Raw genomic sequence first — 22,472 nt, 5'->3', positions numbered from 1 at the left:
GACTATGTTCTAGAGAAATAGCCTTTGGCATTGCTCACCTTAAACAATAACCATAATACGTGCGGCGTGGTTACACAAAAAGTATTGGCAACATTGATTTAATTATTTTTTCTGAGTACATTTAAAGTTTTATTTTATTTGGTTTTAAAAACGACATATTGAAGCTGGTCATTGTTCTCATCAATGCACTGAGATAGTCGGAATTTGAAATTGTTTTCCACTTTTTCCAGGATATCTGTGCGAAAGCAGCACGAATATTATTTTTAAGATGACGAAGGGTCTTTGGACGATCAGTGTATACAGGTAGCCCCACATGAAAAAATCAAATGGGGCTAAATCTGACGATCGTGCTGGCCACTGAACATCGCCTCTAAGAAAGGCCGAATATTCACTGATCGCATTCACATAGCTAGTGGCTACGTAGTCAAGGGCTTCTGATTGGCTAAATCTAACTACAAAAGTAGTTGAAATTTCCCCTGCGACGTACTGAAAAAATATGTGTTAAAAAGTTAGTTGGCACCGATTTTGACATTTCACAATCAGTTCAATATGAATCTTATAGTTCAGTATTTAGAAATAAATTATGAAATGGAAGCAGCTGAAACATTTGCAATCAAATCTTAACAGGTAATATTTTTTTATTGCAATAAACAAAACAATTCACTTAACAATTATTTTGTTTCAGATCCAGTGTATGCCGCAGCATTCATGGAACAAAATTTCACGGCACAAAATGCAGAAAATACGGAGGAAGGTAAATTTGAGTTATTTTAAATAATCTTAAATTGTTTTAATGTAATACTAAGCTAAAAAATATATTTAAAAATATTATTACAGATTCAGTGTCCACTGCAGCAAATCTCGATGTTCCAGAAGAAAATAAATAAATAAAATAAATTGGGTGGCGCGACAGTCCGTTGAGAACCAAGGCCTAGTGACTTACAACTCTCAACCATTCCTGTATGCGAGTAATTGCAGGAATGGAGGGGACCTACAGTTTATATGCCGAATCCGAACGGCTAATTTTGAGAAAGCACTTTTTCATGACAATAGTTACTCTTGGAGAATTTGTCAATTCCTCGCAAGAGGCAGTACCCGTGAAAAGACTTTAGATGGCATAGGCAGGGATCGAACCCAAGACCTCTTGCATGACAGTCCAACGCACTAACCATCATGCCACGGTTACCACGTAGAAAGCACGGGTAATATAGAGAAAGGTAAAATTAAATTGTTTATTTTTTAGAATCTTCTTGGGAGCACCGCACCGTTCTTCTGTTTTTAGAACTCTGCAACAGCCTCAAAAACGAGCTAAGAAACCCAAAAATCACGCGCAAGAAGGTGTTCCTTAAAATTAAGGAGGCGATGAAGGATAAAAGCTACAATTTTAAAGAGAGCTCGCTGGAAAAGAAGCTGGGCAATTTAAAGACACTCGACAACAACAAAAAAAACTTCCACAGGTCGGAGGCGCATGTCCTGGCTCTTCGAGCAAATGTGCCTGATATACGAAGACGAAGTAAATGTCAGTGATGCGGCTACAGTGAGCTCTCTGAACCCTTCGTCGCTGTGTACTTCTTCGGATTGCACTCCCTCTACCTCCAAACAAGCAACAAAGAAAGCTATGAGTGAGCTTAAGATTAGTTTATAAGTTTAGTAATAAGATTTTTAATCATGAATTCAAAGCAAAGTTCGTTTTTTTGTAAAGAAAACAATACAAAAATGTATTGAAAAAAGTATTTTATTTTTAAAAATTGTTCAACAAGGAGTTTCTTTTCCTAGCACAGCTGCTTATTTCTTGGTTTCCCATGTTATGATTTGAATTAAAATCGTTTCCCAGATCGTCATCATTTTCGGTTTCGATGTCAGAAAAATATCCGGATTCATTAAATAAATGAATGTGGTTGCGCAAAATGCAACTAGCTGTTATAATTTTATTGGCCAGTATAGGACTTGAAACACCCAAATACTTCAACCGTCGAAATCGGAATTTAAGAGGACCAAAAGTTCACTCTATGGTTATTCTGGAACTGATTTTTTTTCGAGAAGGTGTCCATTGTCACGGAAGGGAGTTATTAGGATTTGACCTAGAGGGTAGGCGACATCTCCTATAAGATGGTAGTCGGCAGGCAGCGCCGGATTTAGCTTTTTTGGGCCCTAGGCTTGAAGAGTAAATGGTGCCCCCTTTGCATATATTCTCTTATATTGTATGGCTTACTTTATACAAAATTAAACACCTACTTAAGAGAATAAATTACAACAGATTCCATAAAACTAAAACAAATTTTATTTATATTGGTAGTTACAAGAATAACACCAAACGGTGGGCACAGGCTAAAACGTTGACTTTTTCATTGCTTGTGCAAAGAAAATCAAATCGTTCAGAAATTTGTTTATATCTTTGACCTCTAGAATCCATTTGTATTTTTAACTTATCGATAATAATATAAAAAGCGTTTATTCGAAACTTATCCTTCGGGCTTATACCCATTAGCCATTTGTTTGCGAATCCTTTTTCGTGTAATTATGTAGCTGCCATCAGGTAGACGTTTCTTAGAGCTCATTTCAATAGTGTCGAAATTGCATATGGTTTTATCAGAAGAATTTTCTGTTGCATCCCTTTATACTGACCGGACATATTTGGAGCATTGTCGAATATTTTGCTCTTTCAAAATTCATATGTTGTGTTCACTCAGATAATTGAATGCTTGATTAGCAATACCGGATCCAGGGGTGGAATCGGCTAAGGTGATTGTTGATAAATGACAATCCAAATGATCGAATTTGATCTACATAAGGTGATAGTCAAATTGATACCTAAAAACCTATCACAAAAAAATGTGATAGTCGTTTGTGATTTAAATTTGTTTATTCCGAATAGAGCTACCAGACGCTTACACAAACGACTTTAAAATTTTCTTAGTTCAATTTGTTTCCTTTAAAAAACACATTCCTGTGACCGACAAAGCTTACGACATTCGAAAAAAAGCAGGAAAAGTAAGAATTTTATTCAAAATCATCCAATTTGAAACTTTTATTTTTAATATTTTATAAGAATCAATTTAAAATTTCACCAAGGCAACAACGAATTTTGACAATTTGAATCTGAAATTGTTCAATCGAATTGAATTGAGTTGAATCATCTTACACAAACGGAATGAAAATGATAGTCAATTTGACTATCAAAAAATTGATAGTCAACAATCACTTTAGCCGATTCCACCCAAGTATTAGAATGCATCTCTAAAAACGTTAAGAAGCGTTCAATGCCATATTTAACACACCGCATAACAATACTCAATTCCACGCAAGACAAATCTGTAGGTTCTACTACAGACAAGCTTAAACACCCAAAAATATTTATTTGTTTAATGATTTCCTCGCGAACACTTTGAGCCATTATTTCAAACAATTCTTCATACATAGTTTTAGATAGATATGAAGTTGCTCCTGAATCAGGATGTCTGAATTTTGAAATATGAGTAGACAAGAAAGGGTCGAAATTTGCTATTCATCCATCATCGCTTCTTTATGAGAGCTTGATTTTTTATGATTACTTATTGAATACGCATTTTTCCAATCAGAAAAACCTTCACGATTTATAAAAGTTATTCCTGGCCTACTGTAATCAGGAAATAGCTTACAATAAAAGCAGAACAACGCTCCTTTTGAGATGGAATTCTAAATCCATTCACGTTGATAGTTCTCGCCATTTGCTTTTTTACCAATAAAATAAGACGATTGGCAAACTCTTATTTTACCTTCTGCGTATGTTCGTCGAGATTTATTGCATTTGATAGGTCCAGAGACGATCCAATATTCAATATCATCAGCGGAAAATATATTTCATAGCGCAGGGTCAGGATTTGTATTTTCATCAGCTTTTTTTATTTCATTCGTTGTAGTTCCCGATTTTCCATTGTTTATCATATTGTCCGATCCAGATGGAACGTCATCTGCATTTTCATGAGTACTTTAATTTGAAGATTTGTGAAAATTGTATGAGCAATAAAGATACAGTTGTTGTATGACCAATAAAGATTCAGTTGCCCCTTTTTGATGATTTGTGTGCCAAACCTGGTGCTAAATTGAAACGATCACCAGAGGACAAAAAACTCTCTTGTTTGCTTAAAATCCAAATAGTATACAAAAGTTTTTTTTCCAACTGATGAGATTTCCAATCTTTGTCATAAGATCTTTAAAGAACCAATTAATAACATACTTTTATAAACAAACAAAAATTACCGAAAAACAACTTCGACTCATTCGAAAATGGCACCGGAATTCTTCTAAACTGTACTCTTCTAATAGTTCGTGTTCCTTACGCGATCTTCTTTAATGTTTTATTGAAATTGGTCAGATAAAGAACCCACTGGAGGAGATCGTTAACGACAATCACAGCTCTAGCTATTTAGAAGATATATGAAGTTTCTTAAATTGACCACAATCAAACTATTTTACATACCTATGACTTCATCTTCTTCCGAATCGCTCATTATATCTAATTTTGTTTAAATGTTTGTATTTAATTTAAAATTATTGTTTTAAATTCTCAAAACTTTCTTAAATGTTTCCGATTTTGCGTTTGTTTGCTTTTGCATGTATCATTAATATGACAGCTCAGGATAGACTAGCTTTGTAGTGAAGTTTTGCATTCACAAATCTAGTTGAATTTCGACTACGTACTACGTAGCCACTAGCTTTGTGAATGCGACCATTGACTTTCTTGCCGTGTGAGCTGTGGCGCCATCCTTTTGAAACCACACTTTCCCTACATTCATTTCTTCAAGTTTGGGCAGACAAAAATCCACAATCATGCTGACATAACCTTCAGAATTGACCGTAGCTGCTCTTTCGTTCTCTTCAAAGAAACATGGGCCAATAATGTCGATTCTGGATATTGTACACCAAACAGTCACACGTTCTGTATGCAGAGGATGCTCATGAAGTTCTCTCGGGCTAGTGGGGCTCCAATATCTCATGTTTAGTTTGTTCACACATCCTGAAATATGGAAATGTGCCTCGTCACTAAAGAAAACAAGGGTGTCCTGAGGCAGGTTTTCGAGGAAGGTTTCAAATGCATTTTTTGGCGCAACATAATAGCGTGGATTAAGTTTTAGCACCACTGCCAATTTTTTTGGGTGAAAATTAAGTTTCTCATGAAGAATTCGTCTCACTGTGCGACTAGAAATCCCTAAGGCAGCCGTATGCTTGTGTGCAGATCGCCTAGGGGATTTCAAAATCGCCGTCCTTACCATTTCTGGTGTCCTGACGGTTCTGGAAGGTAAATTATGTTTCTTCTTACACTACCGGTATCCCTGAACGTTTCCAACTACAAACAAACCAGACGCACGACCTGCAGGTGCGATATTAAAATAGTTTCTGAAAGCACGCTGAATTGCAATGATCGAACAGCTCAAAGAAAAGTAGGCATCCACGGCGAACGCACGCTTTTGCTTTGTCCACTGCATTGTTGACTTTGAACTAACCACGCCCATCCTGTACTACCGCTTCTAAGTATGCCTATAAGCCCATGTCGTCCTGAAAAATCAAGATAATCGTTCTTTAGTGAAGGTATCCAAAACTGTTTGAGTTTTATAATAAAAAGTAACTTTCTTGAAAAGTTAGCCAAGAAAAATCTTCTCAAAGCACGTTCTCCATTAAGACAGTATGAATAAAACAATAATTTAAAAGAGGCTGGGATGCGACCCACACTGATAATTTCAAATCCTGTCTGTCGATTTGTCTTGCTTAAAAGGCTTATAGCACAGATAATAAATTTATTATCTGTGCTTATAGGTTTTCGTGTTTTGTTAAAAAAGTTGTCAATTGAATTATTCTAAAAAATTTAGTAAGATTTTTTAGTCGTTAACCAATTTTTACCAATTTTCGTAGCATTTTAAGTTTTTATTTCTTATATAAACAAATACAAATTGGATGAATGAAATTAATTTAAAGTCTATACCTTCTATTGTTCACGTGATATCGAGAACCGAACATCATTTTTACCAAATGTTCGTACTTATTTTTGTAGATTTTATTTTTTTATGAAAAAACAGAATTTTGAATTTTTATCATAAACTCACTGAATGTCGAAAATAATATTTTATGTGAGATAAAATGAGTTTGAAATCAATATTTTCAATTTTTGAAAAGAGTTGAAAAATCAATTTTTTACGAACTTTTAGAGATGCTTTTTTTAGGTTTTCATAATTTGCTAAAAAACTTTCAATTCGAGCTTTCAAAAAATGGTTTGGAATGTTCAAAACAATATTTCTCATAAGATAAAATTAGATTTAAGCCAAAATTTCGATGTTCAGAAAAGATATTTAGGGTGAAAATCAATTTTTACCAACTTTTGTTAATTATTTTTTGTAAAAAAAATGTCAATTCGATTTTTCTCAACATTTTACAGAATGTTGAAGACAATATTTCTTATAAGATAAAATAAGTTTGAAGGCATAATCTGAAGTTTTTGAAAAGATATTTGAGTCGAAATTCTATGTTTACCAATTTTGAGCAATGTTTTTTTTAAGTTTTTATTTTTTATAAAAAAAAACTGTCAATTCGATTTTTTTCAAAATTTCACCAAATGTCAAAAACAATATTCTTCTTCATATATATTCATATAATATTCATAAAATTTTCGAGGTGACAAATATTATTTATAATAATAATTTAAGTCTCTAGCGTTATTGGTTCGTGAGATATTTAGGGTTAACCAAAATGTTCACCTTTTTTAACTGCTATGGTAAAAAAAAACACCCACGCAATTTTCTTGAGAGTCCTTTCTGTATCTTTCTGGGTTATTATCTGTATAACAAAATGTTTTTAAGGTCGATATATCTACTGGTTCTTGAGCTATGGACGACGAAAAAAACGTCGCGAATCTACAAATCTTTTATTTTGACTCTAAGGACCTTGAAACGTCAAGAAATTATTTTCAATTTGACAAATCGGACCCATTATAATGACTTCCTATGTTAAGTTAACAAGGGTTTTCATAGCCTCAGTTTTATGTAGGTCACCCAACAATCCACTCGCCCCACTTACCGATTATAAGTCTTCACTGCTTTTGGACATGCCATAGTTTGATGAGTCTTTTCTTGTTTATTGTAACGTCGCTTTTTAGATAACGGTTTACTTTCTAAGTATGTTTAAGCCATCTTAACAATTCTATTGTTGTACCAGGTTGCCAATGAGATGTTCACACTGTAAACCATAGTAAGTTTTTCAATTGGCGTCTCTCTTCCTCTTTTTTTATTTTTAATTTTTCTCTTTGGGGACCTTGTATCCAGGAATACGATTGGCTCTTATCTTACCTAACGACAAAATTTCTTAGTTAGAATTGGCAATGAGGTGTACCAATTATCAAAGAAGATTTATATTTCTGTCCTACATTCACTTGATTTCCTGATTGCAAGGTTCCTTGAGCTCCAGTATAAATATCGAAGCTTAATCCAGAGTTGCCGCTAAGTACAAAATTTGTATACCCCCTTTTTAATTATATTGTGGCATTGGTGGATTTTTTTCAAAAGTATTTTATATACCGGAAACTTATACTTTTTCGGCTCTAGTGTGTTTTATATCTTTGACAAATCATTATTTATTATTCACATTATCTTAATGTATATAAATTACGTGTCACGTTGTTTGTCCGCGATGGACTCCTAAACTACTTAACTGATTTTAATCAAATTTTGTAACCCTCGTGCAGTTTGATCCAACTTGAAAGATAGGATAGCTTACATCTCAATTTATGATTGCAATATTATTTAAATGAAAATTATTTGTTTATTATTAATTTAATAGCCACAATTATGTGTGGCTCCAAACGATTCCAACAGATGGCGACTTCTATTGACTGGATTGAGTAAGTATAAAATAGATGATGCTATGTTAAACTTCTAAACGTTTTATATAAGCTACAATTTAATAGCATAACCACCACATGTTGCTGAAGCTCAAGTATATGTTAAATTAATTTTGTAGTAAACAAAATACAGTGAATTATAAGTTTCCCATATTTAGTGTTAACATAGCCAGCCACATGAATCCTTACAAATATTCACTAGAAGCATTGTATAAAACTATTCAAGATTTAAACGGCATGCATTAAACTGTCAAACAATTTCTGCAAATGAATTGATTCAGAGTACTTTTCCGGATACATAGAGAAATTACTTGAATCATAACTGGTTCAGTCATTGGCCTATTTTCGCAGTCAAAAACGACACTTCCAAATTCCACAATACACTTCTGAAGGCTACAGGTTGCTAGAAGATTTTAAACTATCCGTCCTACCTACCTCATTTATAAGTTTAACTGTCACATGTTATTTACTTAAAACTTTGTAATATAATCATTTGTAATGGTTGTGATTGATCGCCGGGTCAGCAAGTTAACCAATAATAGAAAATAAATGTTGCTTGTTTTGTATCGTTTGGGTAAAACGTAAAATATGAACCACCATGCAGCAAAAAGTAAAGCTTCCTGACAACACTTCTTGTATGATATTTGCTTTAGATAATTCTTTTTCGAAATAAGAAATATCATAGAAATATCTCTTATTCTTTATCATTGATATCCATAAGTCAAAAACCAAATAAGTAAAGAAAAAACAGACTCTTTCCAAATAGAAAAAAAAAATATATTATAAATCTATACTATCATATTTTCTTATAAATAATTAATAACATTATAAATCAATTTTAAATAACTTTAATTTCATAAATTGTGATACAGGTTTTTTCTTTTTCTCCTTGTTCTTTTTGACCTTAGCTGGCGATGGTGTCACATCATCCATTGTCATAATTTCTTCGCTCGCATTGGCATTGGTCTTCATTTCCACTCTCTCTGAGGGTTTTTCCTTATCTGGTAACAAGTCTGTATGCAAAATACGGTATAGTGTAGTTTGTGGAATGCCTAATTCCAAAGATCTAAGAGGAATCGACAAATTTGGGTTTTCGCAAACACTGCGGGCTACAGCAGCAATATTTTCAGCAGTTCGAGACCGACGCTTACGGCTTTTAATCTCCACGTCGTTTACTTGTCCCAACCGTTCAAATTTTTTCACCAGTTTAACTATTGCCGGCCGAGAAGGTGTTTGTTTACGACCGAAAAGTGCTTTCGTTTTGCGAACTGTGTTTACAAAACTTTCACCATATCTATAGTGAATTTTAATAATTTCAATGCGTTGTTGAAGCGTGTAACGTTGCATTTTATAATAAATAAAGGCGTTGTTTTTATTTCGATTTAAAATGAAACCTCTTTTTGGAAAAATGAAGCAGCAAAACAAAAACAACCTAATCGCGAGAAGTAGTAATAATTTGTATTTAATTTGTTGTGCCTGTCATAGCAACTTAAGTGCAAGTTCTTCGATTTGAATTTGTCAAGCTATACAACATTAACTTTAATATTTAAAAATTGTATAAATATTTTAGTTTACATCTGAAGTAGAAAAACAAAGTTTATTTTATTGTACACTTGATTTATATTTTCAAAAGGGAGCAAGACGCCAGAGGGTGAATTTTGACTGACAGATACGTTCAGGTTTGAGAGCAACTGGTGTGATTGAAATTTTATATATAAAGAGTGTTGGAAGAGTTCAGAGAAATAATGGTCAATGATGCAAAATTTAAACAACCAATTGGTAGGGCTTACAATTTACTAGTTAGAAATTAGGTAAATATTTAGCAAGTAAGTAAGGGAGTCCAAATTTTGAAACTCTCTTTTCCTTTTGCTAACAAGTAAATTGCTAATTGTCCAACATTTCTAAAAAGTGACACTTCATGAGAATAAACAAAACAAATAGGCCTTAACGGGCCTATTAATTGGAATTACCAATTGTTGACTGGAACATTCCATCCACTGTTCTTATAAGATTAATTGTACAGATGTCATATCGCTTTTTTAAAAAGAACCACTTAAAGGCCTTGCACATGATAGCGAACAACGAATAGACAAACAAACTTAATGTCACACATTTCAAAAAGTCAATTTCAAACCAAACCACATTTAAATTGTAAGAAACCAATTGACACTTATTTGAGGATGATAAAACTTGCATTTTGTTCCATAAAATAAGACAATTTTGTAAAAATATTTTGGTAGCAATGAATTGCAGTGTGGTTGCTACGAAATGTCAAACGTTCGCGTAACACATACCATCCACAGTGCAACGAATAAATTGTTTGCGCTCAACTTAACCTCAAAATTATAATACTCTTGTTTTGTTTGTTGAAAAGAGTAATTATAAATTGAAAATTCGTCGCTGTCTGCAAATAGAAATAAAACTCATGTGAAAGAAAAGTCAAAATATGCGAACATCCACAAATCGTAGCTCATGTGCAAGATGCTTTAGCACTGACCTAACTTAAACCTAACTCTCTCTCTATTTTGTACAACGTTATCCATTTTGCGGTTTCAAAAATATAGTGCTGGAATATACGACATCTGTCAAACTAAGTTGTTAAACCAATTTTTTTTTAAATTGAAAGTCTAACTTTATGAAAATGGATCGATTAAAAATCTCACAACGCATAAAAATTGTTAAAACTTACTACAAAAATGGTAATTCTACTGTAGCCAATTATTGTGCTTTAAGAGGAGATTGGTTTTTATAATCATTCAACTACGCAAACAATTGGCAAAACTGAGAAGAAATTTTAAGAGAATGGATTGTTTACAGACATTGTGGGGCTTGTGCATCATCGTTTCGCTGGTACCACTGAAAAAATCTCTGCTGTAAGTGAAAGTGTTGCTGTAGACCCGAATGTGTCGATTCCTCTTCGTTCTCAGTAATAAGGACTTTCTTACGACACACTGTCGCTTGGTCATATGATAACTTGAGAAATATGTGGTTTCAACAAGACGGTGCCACATGCCACACAACTCGATCGAATATGGTTTTATTGCAAGAGACATTTACAAAAATCAAATAAAGTATTCCAAAAAGTTACTCTTAGGCTAGGCGCGCACATGGAACTCTTTCGAAACAAAATAGTTCGATCGTTAGTTACCCAAACATCGCGCACATAAGCAACTTCAAAAGTAATCAACGAAATAAATCAATACACATAAAACATTATTTTTTCTATCCTTTTCTTTTGCTTATAAAAGAAAAGAGTAGATACATTGTTGGAATAAAATATATTTTTTCTTTTTTGAAAGAGATTTCATAAGTCAATACAAATTTCTGGATTTGGATATAATGGGTTCGATCGTTGAACTCACAACGCCATGTGAAAGTTCAATTTAAAAAAAATGTATCTAGACCTCCGATCTAACCCAAGCAAGTTCTTCAATTACTTCCGCATGATCAACAGAAGTTTTGATGAACTTCTCTTTTTGGTAAGGTTATGCGATCCTTGAGGGTTATCTCCCCAGCAGGGATACTGCAAATCGGGTGATTCTAGCAATCTCGAACTTTTCGATAGACATAGCGTAAATAGAAAACTCTCGAAGGCATCGTATAGCGTAATATCAAATCAAATGGGGTGGCGCAACAGTCCGTTGTGAACCAGGGCTTAGTGACTTACAACTCTCAACCATTCCTCTGTGCGAGTACTGTTGTCAGGAATGGAAGGGACCTACAATTTTAGGCCGAATCCGAACTGCTAGTTTGAGAAAGCACTTTTTCATGACAGGAATTACTCTTGAAGGATTTGTCAATTCCTCGCAAGAGGCAGTACCCGCGAAAATTATTTTTTTTTTTAAATTAAGGTGGCACAGGCAGGGATTGAACCCAAGACCCCTTGCATGACAGTCCAACGCACTAACCATCATGCTACGGGTACTACATATATATATATATAGCGTAATATAGCCCTGACAAAAAAAAAAAACAAATTGTAGATTCAGTCAGTCTTTAGCTAATTTTGGGGCACATATCAACTGATTGATGCCGTACAATATCATGAGCAGGTAAAAGCCAATATATGTTAAGCAGGTTGTGTGTAGAGGAACCTCTAGGAATGACGATTAGAATCATCATAAATCCTCTTCCTCCTGATACTGCTGCTCCTGTGGCTGCTTTTCCGTTGCAGTGTTGTTTATGTTACTCATTATTGTATACATTTCCATTTGCAGTCTGGGTAATAGCATTCGACAGCGACAACATTGTTTTACTCTTGACATTAGCATTTGTGAGAGGCAAATCTCCATTTGAAATAATTGTGCCGTTTGATGAGGGCTTAGGCTTTATTCCATTTTTAAACGATGACGCACTTCGATATGGTTGAAGTACATAATAATCTGAAAATAAGTGTTGTTATGAAGTACAAATAATATTTACCACCGCCTTTCAGTACATAATAAAATTTGACGTTTAAAAAGAAGCAAATTGAATAATTAAAACAAAATGTAGTCAATGAAAAATCGTACTAACCTCGTCACACTTTAAAGAATCATTTAACTGAAGTGGACAAATACATGCATAAAAAATCACATCACTCACATGCAACTTTAAGTTTCGAAACTTTTTGGTTTCTGATCTGAGCACTATAGAGTTATACGAGGGTCCGCGCTCATAAAGAAACCATTCTGTGGCCCATCCGAGAAACTTTTTGTTTGTGTTTTGACACAAACTAAACGATCACCTCCTTAGTTTGTGTCACAAGGAATTATAGGTAACTGCGCAGACATTCAACTTAATCATTGAATAATTTTCTTTAAGTGCAAGAGAGCAAAAAATTTAGTCAATGTTTTCCTTTCATAAAAAATTCTGAGAGAAGAGAACCACCTTACACCTCAATTTCACTATCTACATTTACGATTTTTCGGGAAACTTCTATCCCACATAACTTTTATTTTCATAATTGCAAGTGTAGATACATGTTAAACCGTCATTAGATTAATATACATATATTTTTAAGTTTTCCTTTAACTCAACATGAAATGTTTTCCTCTGCACTATATACTTTTAACTTTAATCTGGCAATACTTCTTCCAAAATTTCCTTTTTATAGTTTACAAAATCATGCTGTCACTTTGACAACTAGAAAAACAAAAGAAAACGGCAAAAGTCAAACAAACTTCTACTAAAAATACACAACAATCCAAATAAAACTTTGTGTTCACAAAAAATATTAATAATTAACTTGAGTAACAATTAGAAACAAATAAAACAAAGTCGAGAACAATGCTCTCTTCTTCCAGTTCCAAGGCAAGTAAGTGTGGAAAAGTTCTTATTTGTGGAATGAAAGGCGTTGGTAAAACAGCACTCATCGAACAACTCATCAATGGCAACGTTACAGTAGAGTCGGTAAGTTATCTTCTAATTATTATTAAGAACAAATATTTTATCATTCATAAAATCTAGGATATTCATTCGACAATTGAGGACATTTATATGGCAATGGTTGACACGGGAAGAGGTCCCAGAGAACCGCTACGAATATACGACACAGCTGGACTACAGGTAATTCACAACACATCTATTCTACTTCAGCGGAGGCACTTATTGTTGTTTATATTTCGTAGGGCAAAGCAGAACTACCTCGCCACTATTTAATATTCCCAGATGGTTTTGTCTTGGTATACGATCCAAATGATCCAACCAGCTTGGATATGTTGGAAGCCATCAAAACCGACATCGATAAGAACAAAGAAAAGAAAGAGGTAGCTGTGATAGTTCTGGCCAATGTACGGTCGGGTACTGGTACTCTCAAAAGAACCGACACCCCACCAACGCTACCTGACCCGGTCGAGGCAGTTATAAGCAGAGCGAACAGTTGGTGTGCTCGTGAACGCATAAAGCACTACACCGTCAATGCCATGGAACGGCCGACACTCTTCGAACCCTTCATTCAGCTCTGCATTCGGTTACATCCACCACAGCCCAAAGGCTCCTTTCCACAATTGCGACAGGTTATGCAGAAAAGAGAACGAAACGATGCTTGATGTTGTCTGTTCCCGCCGCTGCCTGACGAGTAGAATGTTCGGGTGTGCCGGTGCGATGATTAATGAATAAATTGAGGCTTTCCTTAAACTGAACTGAAAGCCTATGACATCATCCATCACCTTTTTTTAAATGTTCTGTGTAAATTATGTACAATCCTTACAAATTCCATTTGTATTAAGTTTTAAACGAACAACTGTCTTAGATTTAAGTATATTTTCCTTAAACAATCTAACAGCTTATGCTTTGCAAAGGTTTCTTTATTATATTCTTTTAAATAAAGAATTCAAATTTAAAAACCTTACTCTCAAACAGATCCAAGCACAACAAAACCTTGAGTAATAGAATTTAAAAAATGTGCGAGTTTGTTTTAACTTCAATAAACTTAAAAGCCTAGCTACCTACTTCCTTTTCTTTATTCTTCCTGGCTTCCAAAATGTCCAAGCTGGATGGATCAATTGGATCGTAGACCAAGACAAAACCATCAGGGAATGTAAAATAATGTCGGCGTAGTTTTGCTTTGCCCTAGAAAAGTACATAACAATAAGATGTGTTGTGATTTACTTGAAGTCCGGCGGTTTCGTCTATTCGTAGCGCTTCTTTGAGACAACTTCCCGTGCTTTGTAACTGAAAGAAGAGAGCTTTGTTTTCGAGTTTGTCTATTTTTAATTTGTACTCAAGTTAATGAATAATTTTTTGAACTCTAAAATATTTTATTTGAATTGTTGTGTATTTTTATTTCTTTTAACTTTTTACGTTTTCGTTCTTGTCGAAGTGACAACAGGATTTTTTCAACTATAAAAGGGAAATTTTGGGAAAAGTATTGCCAGATTAAGGAAAAGAAGGTTGTATTACATCTGCAATTTGTAAAAAATATGAGGAATTCTTCCTCTTCCTCGGTTCCTACGCTCGTTGTGAATGACACTCCATTTGTTAGCTCCTTAGAGAAAGCAAATCTCTTTGCTAGGCAGTTCGCCGCCAATTCAACTCTGCCAGTGAGTGTTATGACTCCGCCTGTACTTGAGCGAGTTAATAATTCTATGGGGCAAATCTTTTTTCGCACTCGTACCGTAGCGAGGGTCCTAAAAGATCTTAACATACACAAATCTGCTGGTCCGGATGGTATCACCGCTATTGTTCTGAAGAGGTGTTCTTCATCGCTGGCAAAACCACTGCGTAAGCTTTTTCATCTGTCCTACTCCTCAGGTCTCGTTCCGAGCGGATGGAAAACCGCATTTGTCCAGCCTATTCCCAAAAAAGGCGAAACTTCCTCACCGTCTAACTATCGACCGATTGCAATTACGTCCCTTCTTTCCAAGGTCATGGAAACGCTGATTAATTATCAGCTCAAGAAATATCTTGAAGAACGGAAGCTTCTTAATGACCGACAGTATGGCTTTCGTAGCAATAGGTCCACTGGTGATCTCATGGTTCATCTCACCGAACAGTGGAACAAATCTTTACATAGCTTTGGAGAAAGTAAGATTATTGCACTTGATATTTCAAAAGCATTTGATAGGGTTTGGCATCAGGCTCTCTTATCGAAAATGCGTGCTTTCGGTTTGCACGAATCCCTCCTTCATTGGATTAGTAATTACCTTTCGAATCGTTCAATACAAGTTGTATTGGATGGATTCAAGTCTGAAAACCACAAAATAAATGCTGGTGTGCCCCAGGGCTCTGTTCTATCTCCAACACTCTTTCTCAATTTTATTAATGATCTCCTGTCTGCAACATCTAATCCAATACATTGTTTCGCTGATGATAGTACTCTTAGCTTTTCATATTCGTTTTCAGATTCACACCCCTCTTCTTCGGATGTGGAACTGCAACTACAAAATCTGATAAGCTCATTAAATTCCGACCTAAACAGCATTGTACAATGGGGAAAAAGAAACCGCGTGGAATTTAATGCTTCGAAAACGCAATGATGTCTTGTATCGTTAAAGCGAAATATACCCCCGCTGCCATTATCCATAAATGGCACTTGCATCGAGGAAACTGAACATCTGGATATTCTTGGTATGTGTATCACCAACCACCTTTTGTGGAACGATCACATACGCGATGTCGCCAAAAACGCCGCAAGATGTTTGGGTTTTCTAAGGCGATGCAAGAAGTTTTTCTCCCCCTCTGATCTGGCTGTTATTTACAAGTCTTATATACGTCCAAAGCTTGAGTATAACTCCCATATCTGGGCTGGTGCTCCTGCAACTTACTTAAGCCACTTGGATAGCATTGAACGTAGAGCATTTAGATTGATTGGTGATATTACCATCATAAGATCATTTACGTCACTTGAACATCGTCGAAATGTTTCTTGTCTCACCCTGTTTTACCGTTATTTTAATGGTTTATGCTCTAGAGAAATAGCCAGCTGCATTCCTCCCCTTAAACAGTTCAACCGTAATACTCGCGCTTCTAGGAATGCTCATCAATATACCCTCGAGCCCATCTTCGGTCGTACTGTCAAATATAGAGATTCGTTCTTTAGCCGTACTATGCGAATGTGGAATGCCTTACCACACTCTGTCTTTCCCAGCTATTGCAATATTCAGGAATTCAAAACCAATGTGCACCGACATCTCCTTTCAACCCCTCTCTCCCTTTCCTAGTGCTCACACTGTGTCTACATAATAAGGGTAATATATCCCCTTGAGTGTGCGCTTATTATAAAAAAAAAAAAAAAATCTAAAGAAAAGTAGAGTAGCAATCTTATTTAAGAACGCTGTATAAAACGTACACAAAGTTAAGTGATCTCTATAATGCCTCTAAACGCAAAAATGCTATTTATAAAACGTATGCAAGGTTGTAAAGTCTCATAATAAGCTAAACGCGTTTTGAGGTTGAATAGGACTATATAAAGAAATTATTGTTATTATTATTTCGTAAATGTCATTTTGATTTCCCTCCATTATTAAAATTAAAAAGAAAACAATCATGACTTTCCATTTTAGTTCGTTTATTATTTATTTTATTAATTTTAATCCCGTTTTACCAACTCCGAGAAAGTGGAAAGTTTATAAAATAAGGTTCAACCCAATAAGCCCTAGGGCCTTACCAATAATCAAAATTAAAGCTCACTTAAATATTTAACTGGGTTTTAAATATTTTGACATACCAATAAACTTTTAATAGTTAGGTTAAGGGCTAACGCTCAGTTAAATTTTATTGTTGGGAAACTCAACTATAAACGGACAGTTAAATTTAACTCCATGGTTTGCACTCTCATTTTGAAAGCATACGCAACAAATACTTTTTAGGTCACAAGAGTTTGTTGTCTGCTGATTGTTCGTGGCAATATTTTATGAAAAAGTAAGTCGAATAATACTTTTTAAATATATAATTGTTATGTTGTAATAAATATCCATCATTTTAGAAATGGCTGAAAAACAAAATTTTAAAACGGAGCAGATCATCAAATTGGACGATGGCAATGAAGGAGCTACTGGTCGAAGCAGCTAGACCACTTGCGGATATTATTGATTCAAAGCTGAATGATGGCAAATCATTAAAAGCCAAAGCTATAGCCTGGCAAAGTATTGCTACAACGTTTCAGGCAAGTGGCTTTGAATTGACCCCGAAACAAATAAGAGACCGATGGAGCCGCTACAAGCAGGAGGCGCGGACCAATTTGAGTCAATTTAATCGATCTCAGAGGGAGACCGGTGGTGGAAAATGAACGAAGAATTTAAAAAAATATATAGATTTTCCAAAGAGAACATCGGACCTCAGAAGCACCAATAGAGGAGGCCACATCGCCATAGATATCCAAGTAATGAAGTAATGTAGTCCATAGAGGTAACTTTGTACTAAATGTTCACACCAATCCGTACCTTTTATGATTTGTTTAAGATTCAAGACAATAGAGCAGACATCCACGGATTTAGCCAACATACGCTTTGCCAAATTTGCAAGCGAGTGGCAAAAGCATTAGCTACCAAAAGACCTTCGTTCATTAAAATGTAAACTTCTTTTTCGAACCAGATAGGATCTTTGAACAAGTTCTCTCAAGTACGAGAGTTTTCAAAGGTGGTTGGGGCCATTGACTGTGCCCACATAAGGATCCCAAAAGTAGGTGGCAGTACTATATAAACAGAAAAGGGTACCCAAGTAGTATGTGACGGATCCTTAAAAATTAATTACTTTCTTTTCAGCTGGACAGGCAGCAATCATGACTCACGATTTTTTAGGGAAAGCAGAGTTAAACAAAGATTTGATTATGGGGAGTTGAATGGTCGTCTGCTTGGGGATAGTGGGTACCCTTGTACTAATATCCTCTTTACCCCCGTTTTGAATCCTCGAATGGATGCTGAATGGTGGAAAGATGCTTTGGTTCCTGGAAGCAAAGATTCCGCATTTTTTAATCAGGTATGAGGTGCTCCTTAGAAAATGGCAAAACAACTATTATAGCCTTAGCAGTTCTTTATAGTTTGGCAAAATTGTATATGTTATTTGTTATGACAAACATGGAACAGATTGCTCCATTCTTCTTTTAAATAAGACTGTAGATGTATGCCAAGAAATCAAATATTTAAAAGAGTGACTCCGCGACTAACATGTCTTTTGTCATTTCTGCATACTGCACTTCCTATGATCTGCATTTTTGTTAATTTCAAAATGTTTGCATTCTCTTTTTCTGCATTTTTGAAAGTGCGGGAAAATGTAAATCCACCTCCTACCGATTTGGATGAATTACTTTAAGTTGTCAGCAACACCATCAAAGTCAACAACTAATGTGGTTTTCCATTGAACCAAAATATTGATGTGCCGTCGACGGGCCGGCAATATTTTTTTCTAAAACGTTTTCCAATGGGAAAAGTATTGATGTTTTTTCCCGACGAATTGATTCGTTTTGAATTCGTCTTTTGAGAAGAATCTACACAGATTTTCACACTCATTTGAACACATACTAAAAACTTGACAGTTTTGCAAACGTCAAATGAAATTATTGTTTGTGGAAAAAATAATTGAAGAGAATTCAGCTTCGTTCTGTTGTAATTATATATAATTATTTTCTGTGAAAACAATACAAAATTTGATTAATTTCTTGGCAATATTATTGTTGTGCTTTCAGGATCAGGTAATTATAAAATTATATTGAATACTTGAGATGGTTGAAGCATAATTATTTCATTTTTAGGGCATAGACCACAGAATGCTGGATTTGCTCCTAGATTCGTCTTCGTCCGAGGACGAAGATATCCTGACAATTTTCAATTGGACGACTTCGACGATTGTTCAAGCTAATGCATTTTTATCCAGGAATGAAAGAAATGCCATTAAAAATTTTGAAAACGTTGTAGAAAGATATACGGACACCAGACCGGTAGCAGCTAATGAAATTGAATTCAAAACAATAGACGAGAGGCGGGATTATTACTGTAAATATTTTAGTATGCTTCTGACAGCTGCTACACTAATACACTTACAAAAAGATATTGCTACGTTTTTTCTTTCCATTGGATCAAAAAAATATTGATTTTTAGTAGCGACGGGCCGTCTATTTGATGTGGTTCAATGGAAATCGACATAAGTTACGTTCCATGGCTTAGTTGGCAATTTTTAGCTACCTTTTGCAATTCTTAACTTCTGTTTCTGTTTTTAGTGAATGTTCTTAACCAATTATATACTCTGAAGTCGATAAAGGAAAACTTCAAGTGTCCAATTAATAAATTTTCTAATTAAATGCTTCTTGATAAAATAATTAATTACTAATGTTGCTCAGAGTTGCGGGCAATAATAATCTGGAAGCAATTCAAACCAATTCAAAAATGTTAAAAGTAAGCTTCCTGTGATATATTCCATAAAAGAAAATAATTATGAACAATGATAAACATTAATTTGTGCCTTAGAACAATTTTATTTTTAAGTTGCCTGGGGCCAAGCTAAAGGTAAGTGCTCCTTCGTTGTTGATTAATTTTCAAGTCTAAGCTCCTCCAACGTACCCTTTACAATCAAATTTCAAAAACATCAGTTTCTCTCAAACCTCGAACCTATCTGTCAAAATTCACCCCTGACACTTTACAAGCAGCGTGGTTTTATTTATTTTCTTCTCTCCAGTGTATTCTCCGGGTTGGTACAAATATTGTATATTTATTAAATAAAAATCAAGCGTGCTTTTAACACTAAATTGATTTTGCTGAACAAAATCATAAAAATATACAAAATATGAGTTCTCAAACGGACAAGAAACCATTTCAAAAATTCTCCAATGACGGTGGCAGAAAACCGTTCAACAAGTTCAAGAAAAGTGGCAAGAAAAACCATAGTTTCATGCAAAATGCCAGAGGATTTGGTAAGAAAGGTAACTATGGTCGTGGCACACACATCGAAGAAGAAGAATTCACATATTTCTTGGGAATTCTTGACACACAACAGCGTTCTCCACCCGAGTCAAGTGATGAAATGGGTAGGTTTGTTTTTGTTTGTATTTTTTGAAGCAACTTTTTTATGACTTGAATGTTTTTTGTACAGTGGCCATGGCCAACAATGTCATGGAGCAGACCAAGGATAAGGAAATTCACCTGTCGTCCAATCAAGTTGTCTCCAAAACTCTCGAGAATCTGCTGGGATTTGCCGATGCCGAGCATCTAGAGCGATACTTTGTGGTTTTTGGTGAAGGCCTGCGGCCAGTATGCTCAGACGCATATTCTTCACATGTTCTTCAGAAAATGTTGGAAACAGCTTTTGTCCGAGCCGTTGGCGCTTCCGTGAAAAAGGAGAAGGAGGAGGAGAACACCAGGCCAAAGAGGTCCAGAGATACAATCACCGAACTGAAGTACAACACCACTCACAAATTCACCAAGGAACACCGCACCAAGTGTTCAGAATTCGTTGTGCGCATCTGTAAGTTTCTGCTAAACAATCTTGAAGATTTTGTCACGGACCAAAATGCCAGCTACCTCCTTCGTACTGCCATTCTCACTCTCGCTGGTGTCCATATTCCCAAGACAATTTTTCACAAAGGTAAAGTGGTCAATAATGCGGAGAAGTTCAATGGCGACCAAAATTGCCATCGTCTGGGAGAATTTAAACTCGACAAAACCGTATTCAAAGTCCCTGACGAATGGACCGAAGTCTTGATGGAATTCCCAGGAAGACTACAGTTGTGGCCTCAGTTCAAGGAATTCCCCTACAATAACAACACTTCTGTCCTGCTTCAAGTTATCTGCATTGCCCTACATACAGCAAATACGAAAGCTCTCGATGATTTCGGTAAGAAACTCATAAAGGACACCTTCATAAACGTGGAGGTTCCCAAAGTTCCTGAGGGAAACCCATTTTACAAGAATGATAACCATGGCGATGAAGCTAACAACGGTGTCGAAGAGGAGGCAAATGGCAATGGAGAAGAAGTAAAATCAGAGAAAAATGTCAAAGAAGTGAAAAATGAGGAGGAAGAAGGAGAAGATGATGATGACAAAGAAAAACCTTCGGTGTTCAAATCCGACAGTGCCACCCGGCTTTTGCAAGCTCTGATAGCTGTTGCTTCCCCAAAGCTATTGAAACATATCCACAAACTCTTCAAGGATCGTCTGATGCCTTTGATAAACAGTAAGTTCGGTTATTTCGCAGCTACGCGATTGATCAACTACGTAGCGGACAAGGAGGAGTTTGAAGCCATTCTTGATGAGCTCTCTCCGCATTTCGAGAAGTTCCTGCAGACTAACAAAGCAAACTTGATAGCTTCTCTCTCAGCCACATGTCTGCGTCTGAAGACAAAGCAAGCAGCGCTTATCACTGCTTTGCAAAACACCCTGCACTGCAATGCATCTTTGGGAGAGGATCATCCCAAAGCCTTCTTCACCTGCCTTGTCAAACTCAAGCCATTCGAAGCTCTGTCCTACGAACATAAGACATACGTTGGCATCTTCGGTTCGTTCATCACTCAAGACATCCTGCAATTTAATAAACCAATTTTCTTGGTCAATTCCATTTTGGAGACACCAATTAAGTTCTTAGTTGAATTATTCCAAATATCCAATGGCAGTTACATTGCAGACAAGTTCTTTACGAGTCCCACAATTGGTGAGAAGTCTCGTGAGAAATTCGTGAAGCTTTTCGAAGGATTCTATATGGATTTGGCAATTACACAATGTGGCTCCCGAGTAGTGGAACTTTTGATGAAGACATCAAATGATAATCAGAAAGCAGCAATTGCCAAGGAGCTCACATCCAAGGAAAACAAATTAAAGGGATCAGTATACGGAAGGATTTTGTATAATGTGCTGAGATTGGAGACCTTCAAGTTGAGTCCGGAACAGTGGAAGGCATCGTGGTCATGTAAAAAAGAAATCCAACCAGTAGCAGACACAGATGATGATAAGAAACATAAATCAGAGTCAATGGAGACTAACACTACCGAGGAAGGAACAACAACTGAGACTGTGACGCCGTCTCCAAAGAAGGCCAAAAAGAACAAGAAGAATAAGAAAAGAGTTGCGTCTTAAATTATTCTATAGGTAGATTTCCTGATTTTGATATTAAGTTTTGTTTTTTAATAAAAGTGGACCTATGTATAATTGTATAAATTATTTAGTGACAAAATAGATTCCTTATATATTTGTTTTCTATT

At 35.5% G+C, this 22,472-nt stretch overlaps 2 protein-coding genes and 1 long non-coding RNA gene across 3 annotated transcripts; all 3 read left to right on the top strand.

The window, feature by feature from the left end:
• Nucleotides 1–12,996: 12,996 nt before the first annotated feature.
• Nucleotides 12,997–14,298, top strand: LOC129939283 (NF-kappa-B inhibitor-interacting Ras-like protein). Its single transcript, XM_056047251.1, has 3 exons — nucleotides 12,997–13,258; nucleotides 13,316–13,414; nucleotides 13,477–14,298. Exons 1-3 carry the CDS (start codon nucleotides 13,136–13,138, stop codon nucleotides 13,894–13,896), a joined length of 642 nt encoding a protein of 213 aa, XP_055903226.1. The 5' UTR covers nucleotides 12,997–13,135; the 3' UTR covers nucleotides 13,897–14,298.
• A 4,560-nt stretch (nucleotides 14,299–18,858) lies between these two features.
• LOC129942782 (uncharacterized) lies at nucleotides 18,859–19,432 on the top strand. The gene is made up of 2 exons (XR_008781096.1): nucleotides 18,859–18,977; nucleotides 19,038–19,432. It is a non-coding gene; the product is annotated as an uncharacterized LOC129942782 (long non-coding RNA).
• Nucleotides 19,433–19,910: 478 nt separating this feature from the next.
• On the top strand, nucleotides 19,911–22,470 carry LOC129940871 (uncharacterized). Its single transcript, XM_056049391.1, has 2 exons — nucleotides 19,911–20,306; nucleotides 20,372–22,470. Exons 1-2 carry the CDS (start codon nucleotides 20,066–20,068, stop codon nucleotides 22,345–22,347), a joined length of 2,217 nt encoding a protein of 738 aa, XP_055905366.1. The 5' UTR covers nucleotides 19,911–20,065; the 3' UTR covers nucleotides 22,348–22,470.
• The last annotated feature ends 2 nt before the right edge of the window (nucleotides 22,471–22,472 follow it).

This window comes from Eupeodes corollae, chromosome 1 (assembly GCF_945859685.1).
Source record: "Eupeodes corollae chromosome 1, idEupCoro1.1, whole genome shotgun sequence".
Lineage (NCBI taxonomy): Eukaryota > Metazoa > Arthropoda > Insecta > Diptera > Syrphidae > Eupeodes > Eupeodes corollae.
Note: the sequence above shows the minus strand (reverse complement) of the source record. Positions and strands in the feature narration are given on the sequence as shown.

Excerpts from the sequence above, each read along its gene's own strand:
- LOC129940871 (XM_056049391.1), top strand. The coding sequence starts at position 20,066 with ATGAGTTCTCAAACGGACAAGAAACCATTTCAAAAATTCTCCAATGAC. Across the intron at positions 20,307-20,371 it reads CGAGTCAAGTGATGAAATGG|TGGCCATGGCCAACAATGTC; the intron begins GTAGGTTTGTTT and ends TTTTTTGTACAG.
- LOC129939283 (XM_056047251.1), top strand. The coding sequence starts at position 13,136 with ATGCTCTCTTCTTCCAGTTCCAAGGCAAGTAAGTGTGGAAAAGTTCTT. Across the intron at positions 13,259-13,315 it reads GCAACGTTACAGTAGAGTCG|GATATTCATTCGACAATTGA; the intron begins GTAAGTTATCTT and ends CATAAAATCTAG. Across the intron at positions 13,415-13,476 it reads ACGACACAGCTGGACTACAG|GGCAAAGCAGAACTACCTCG; the intron begins GTAATTCACAAC and ends TATATTTCGTAG.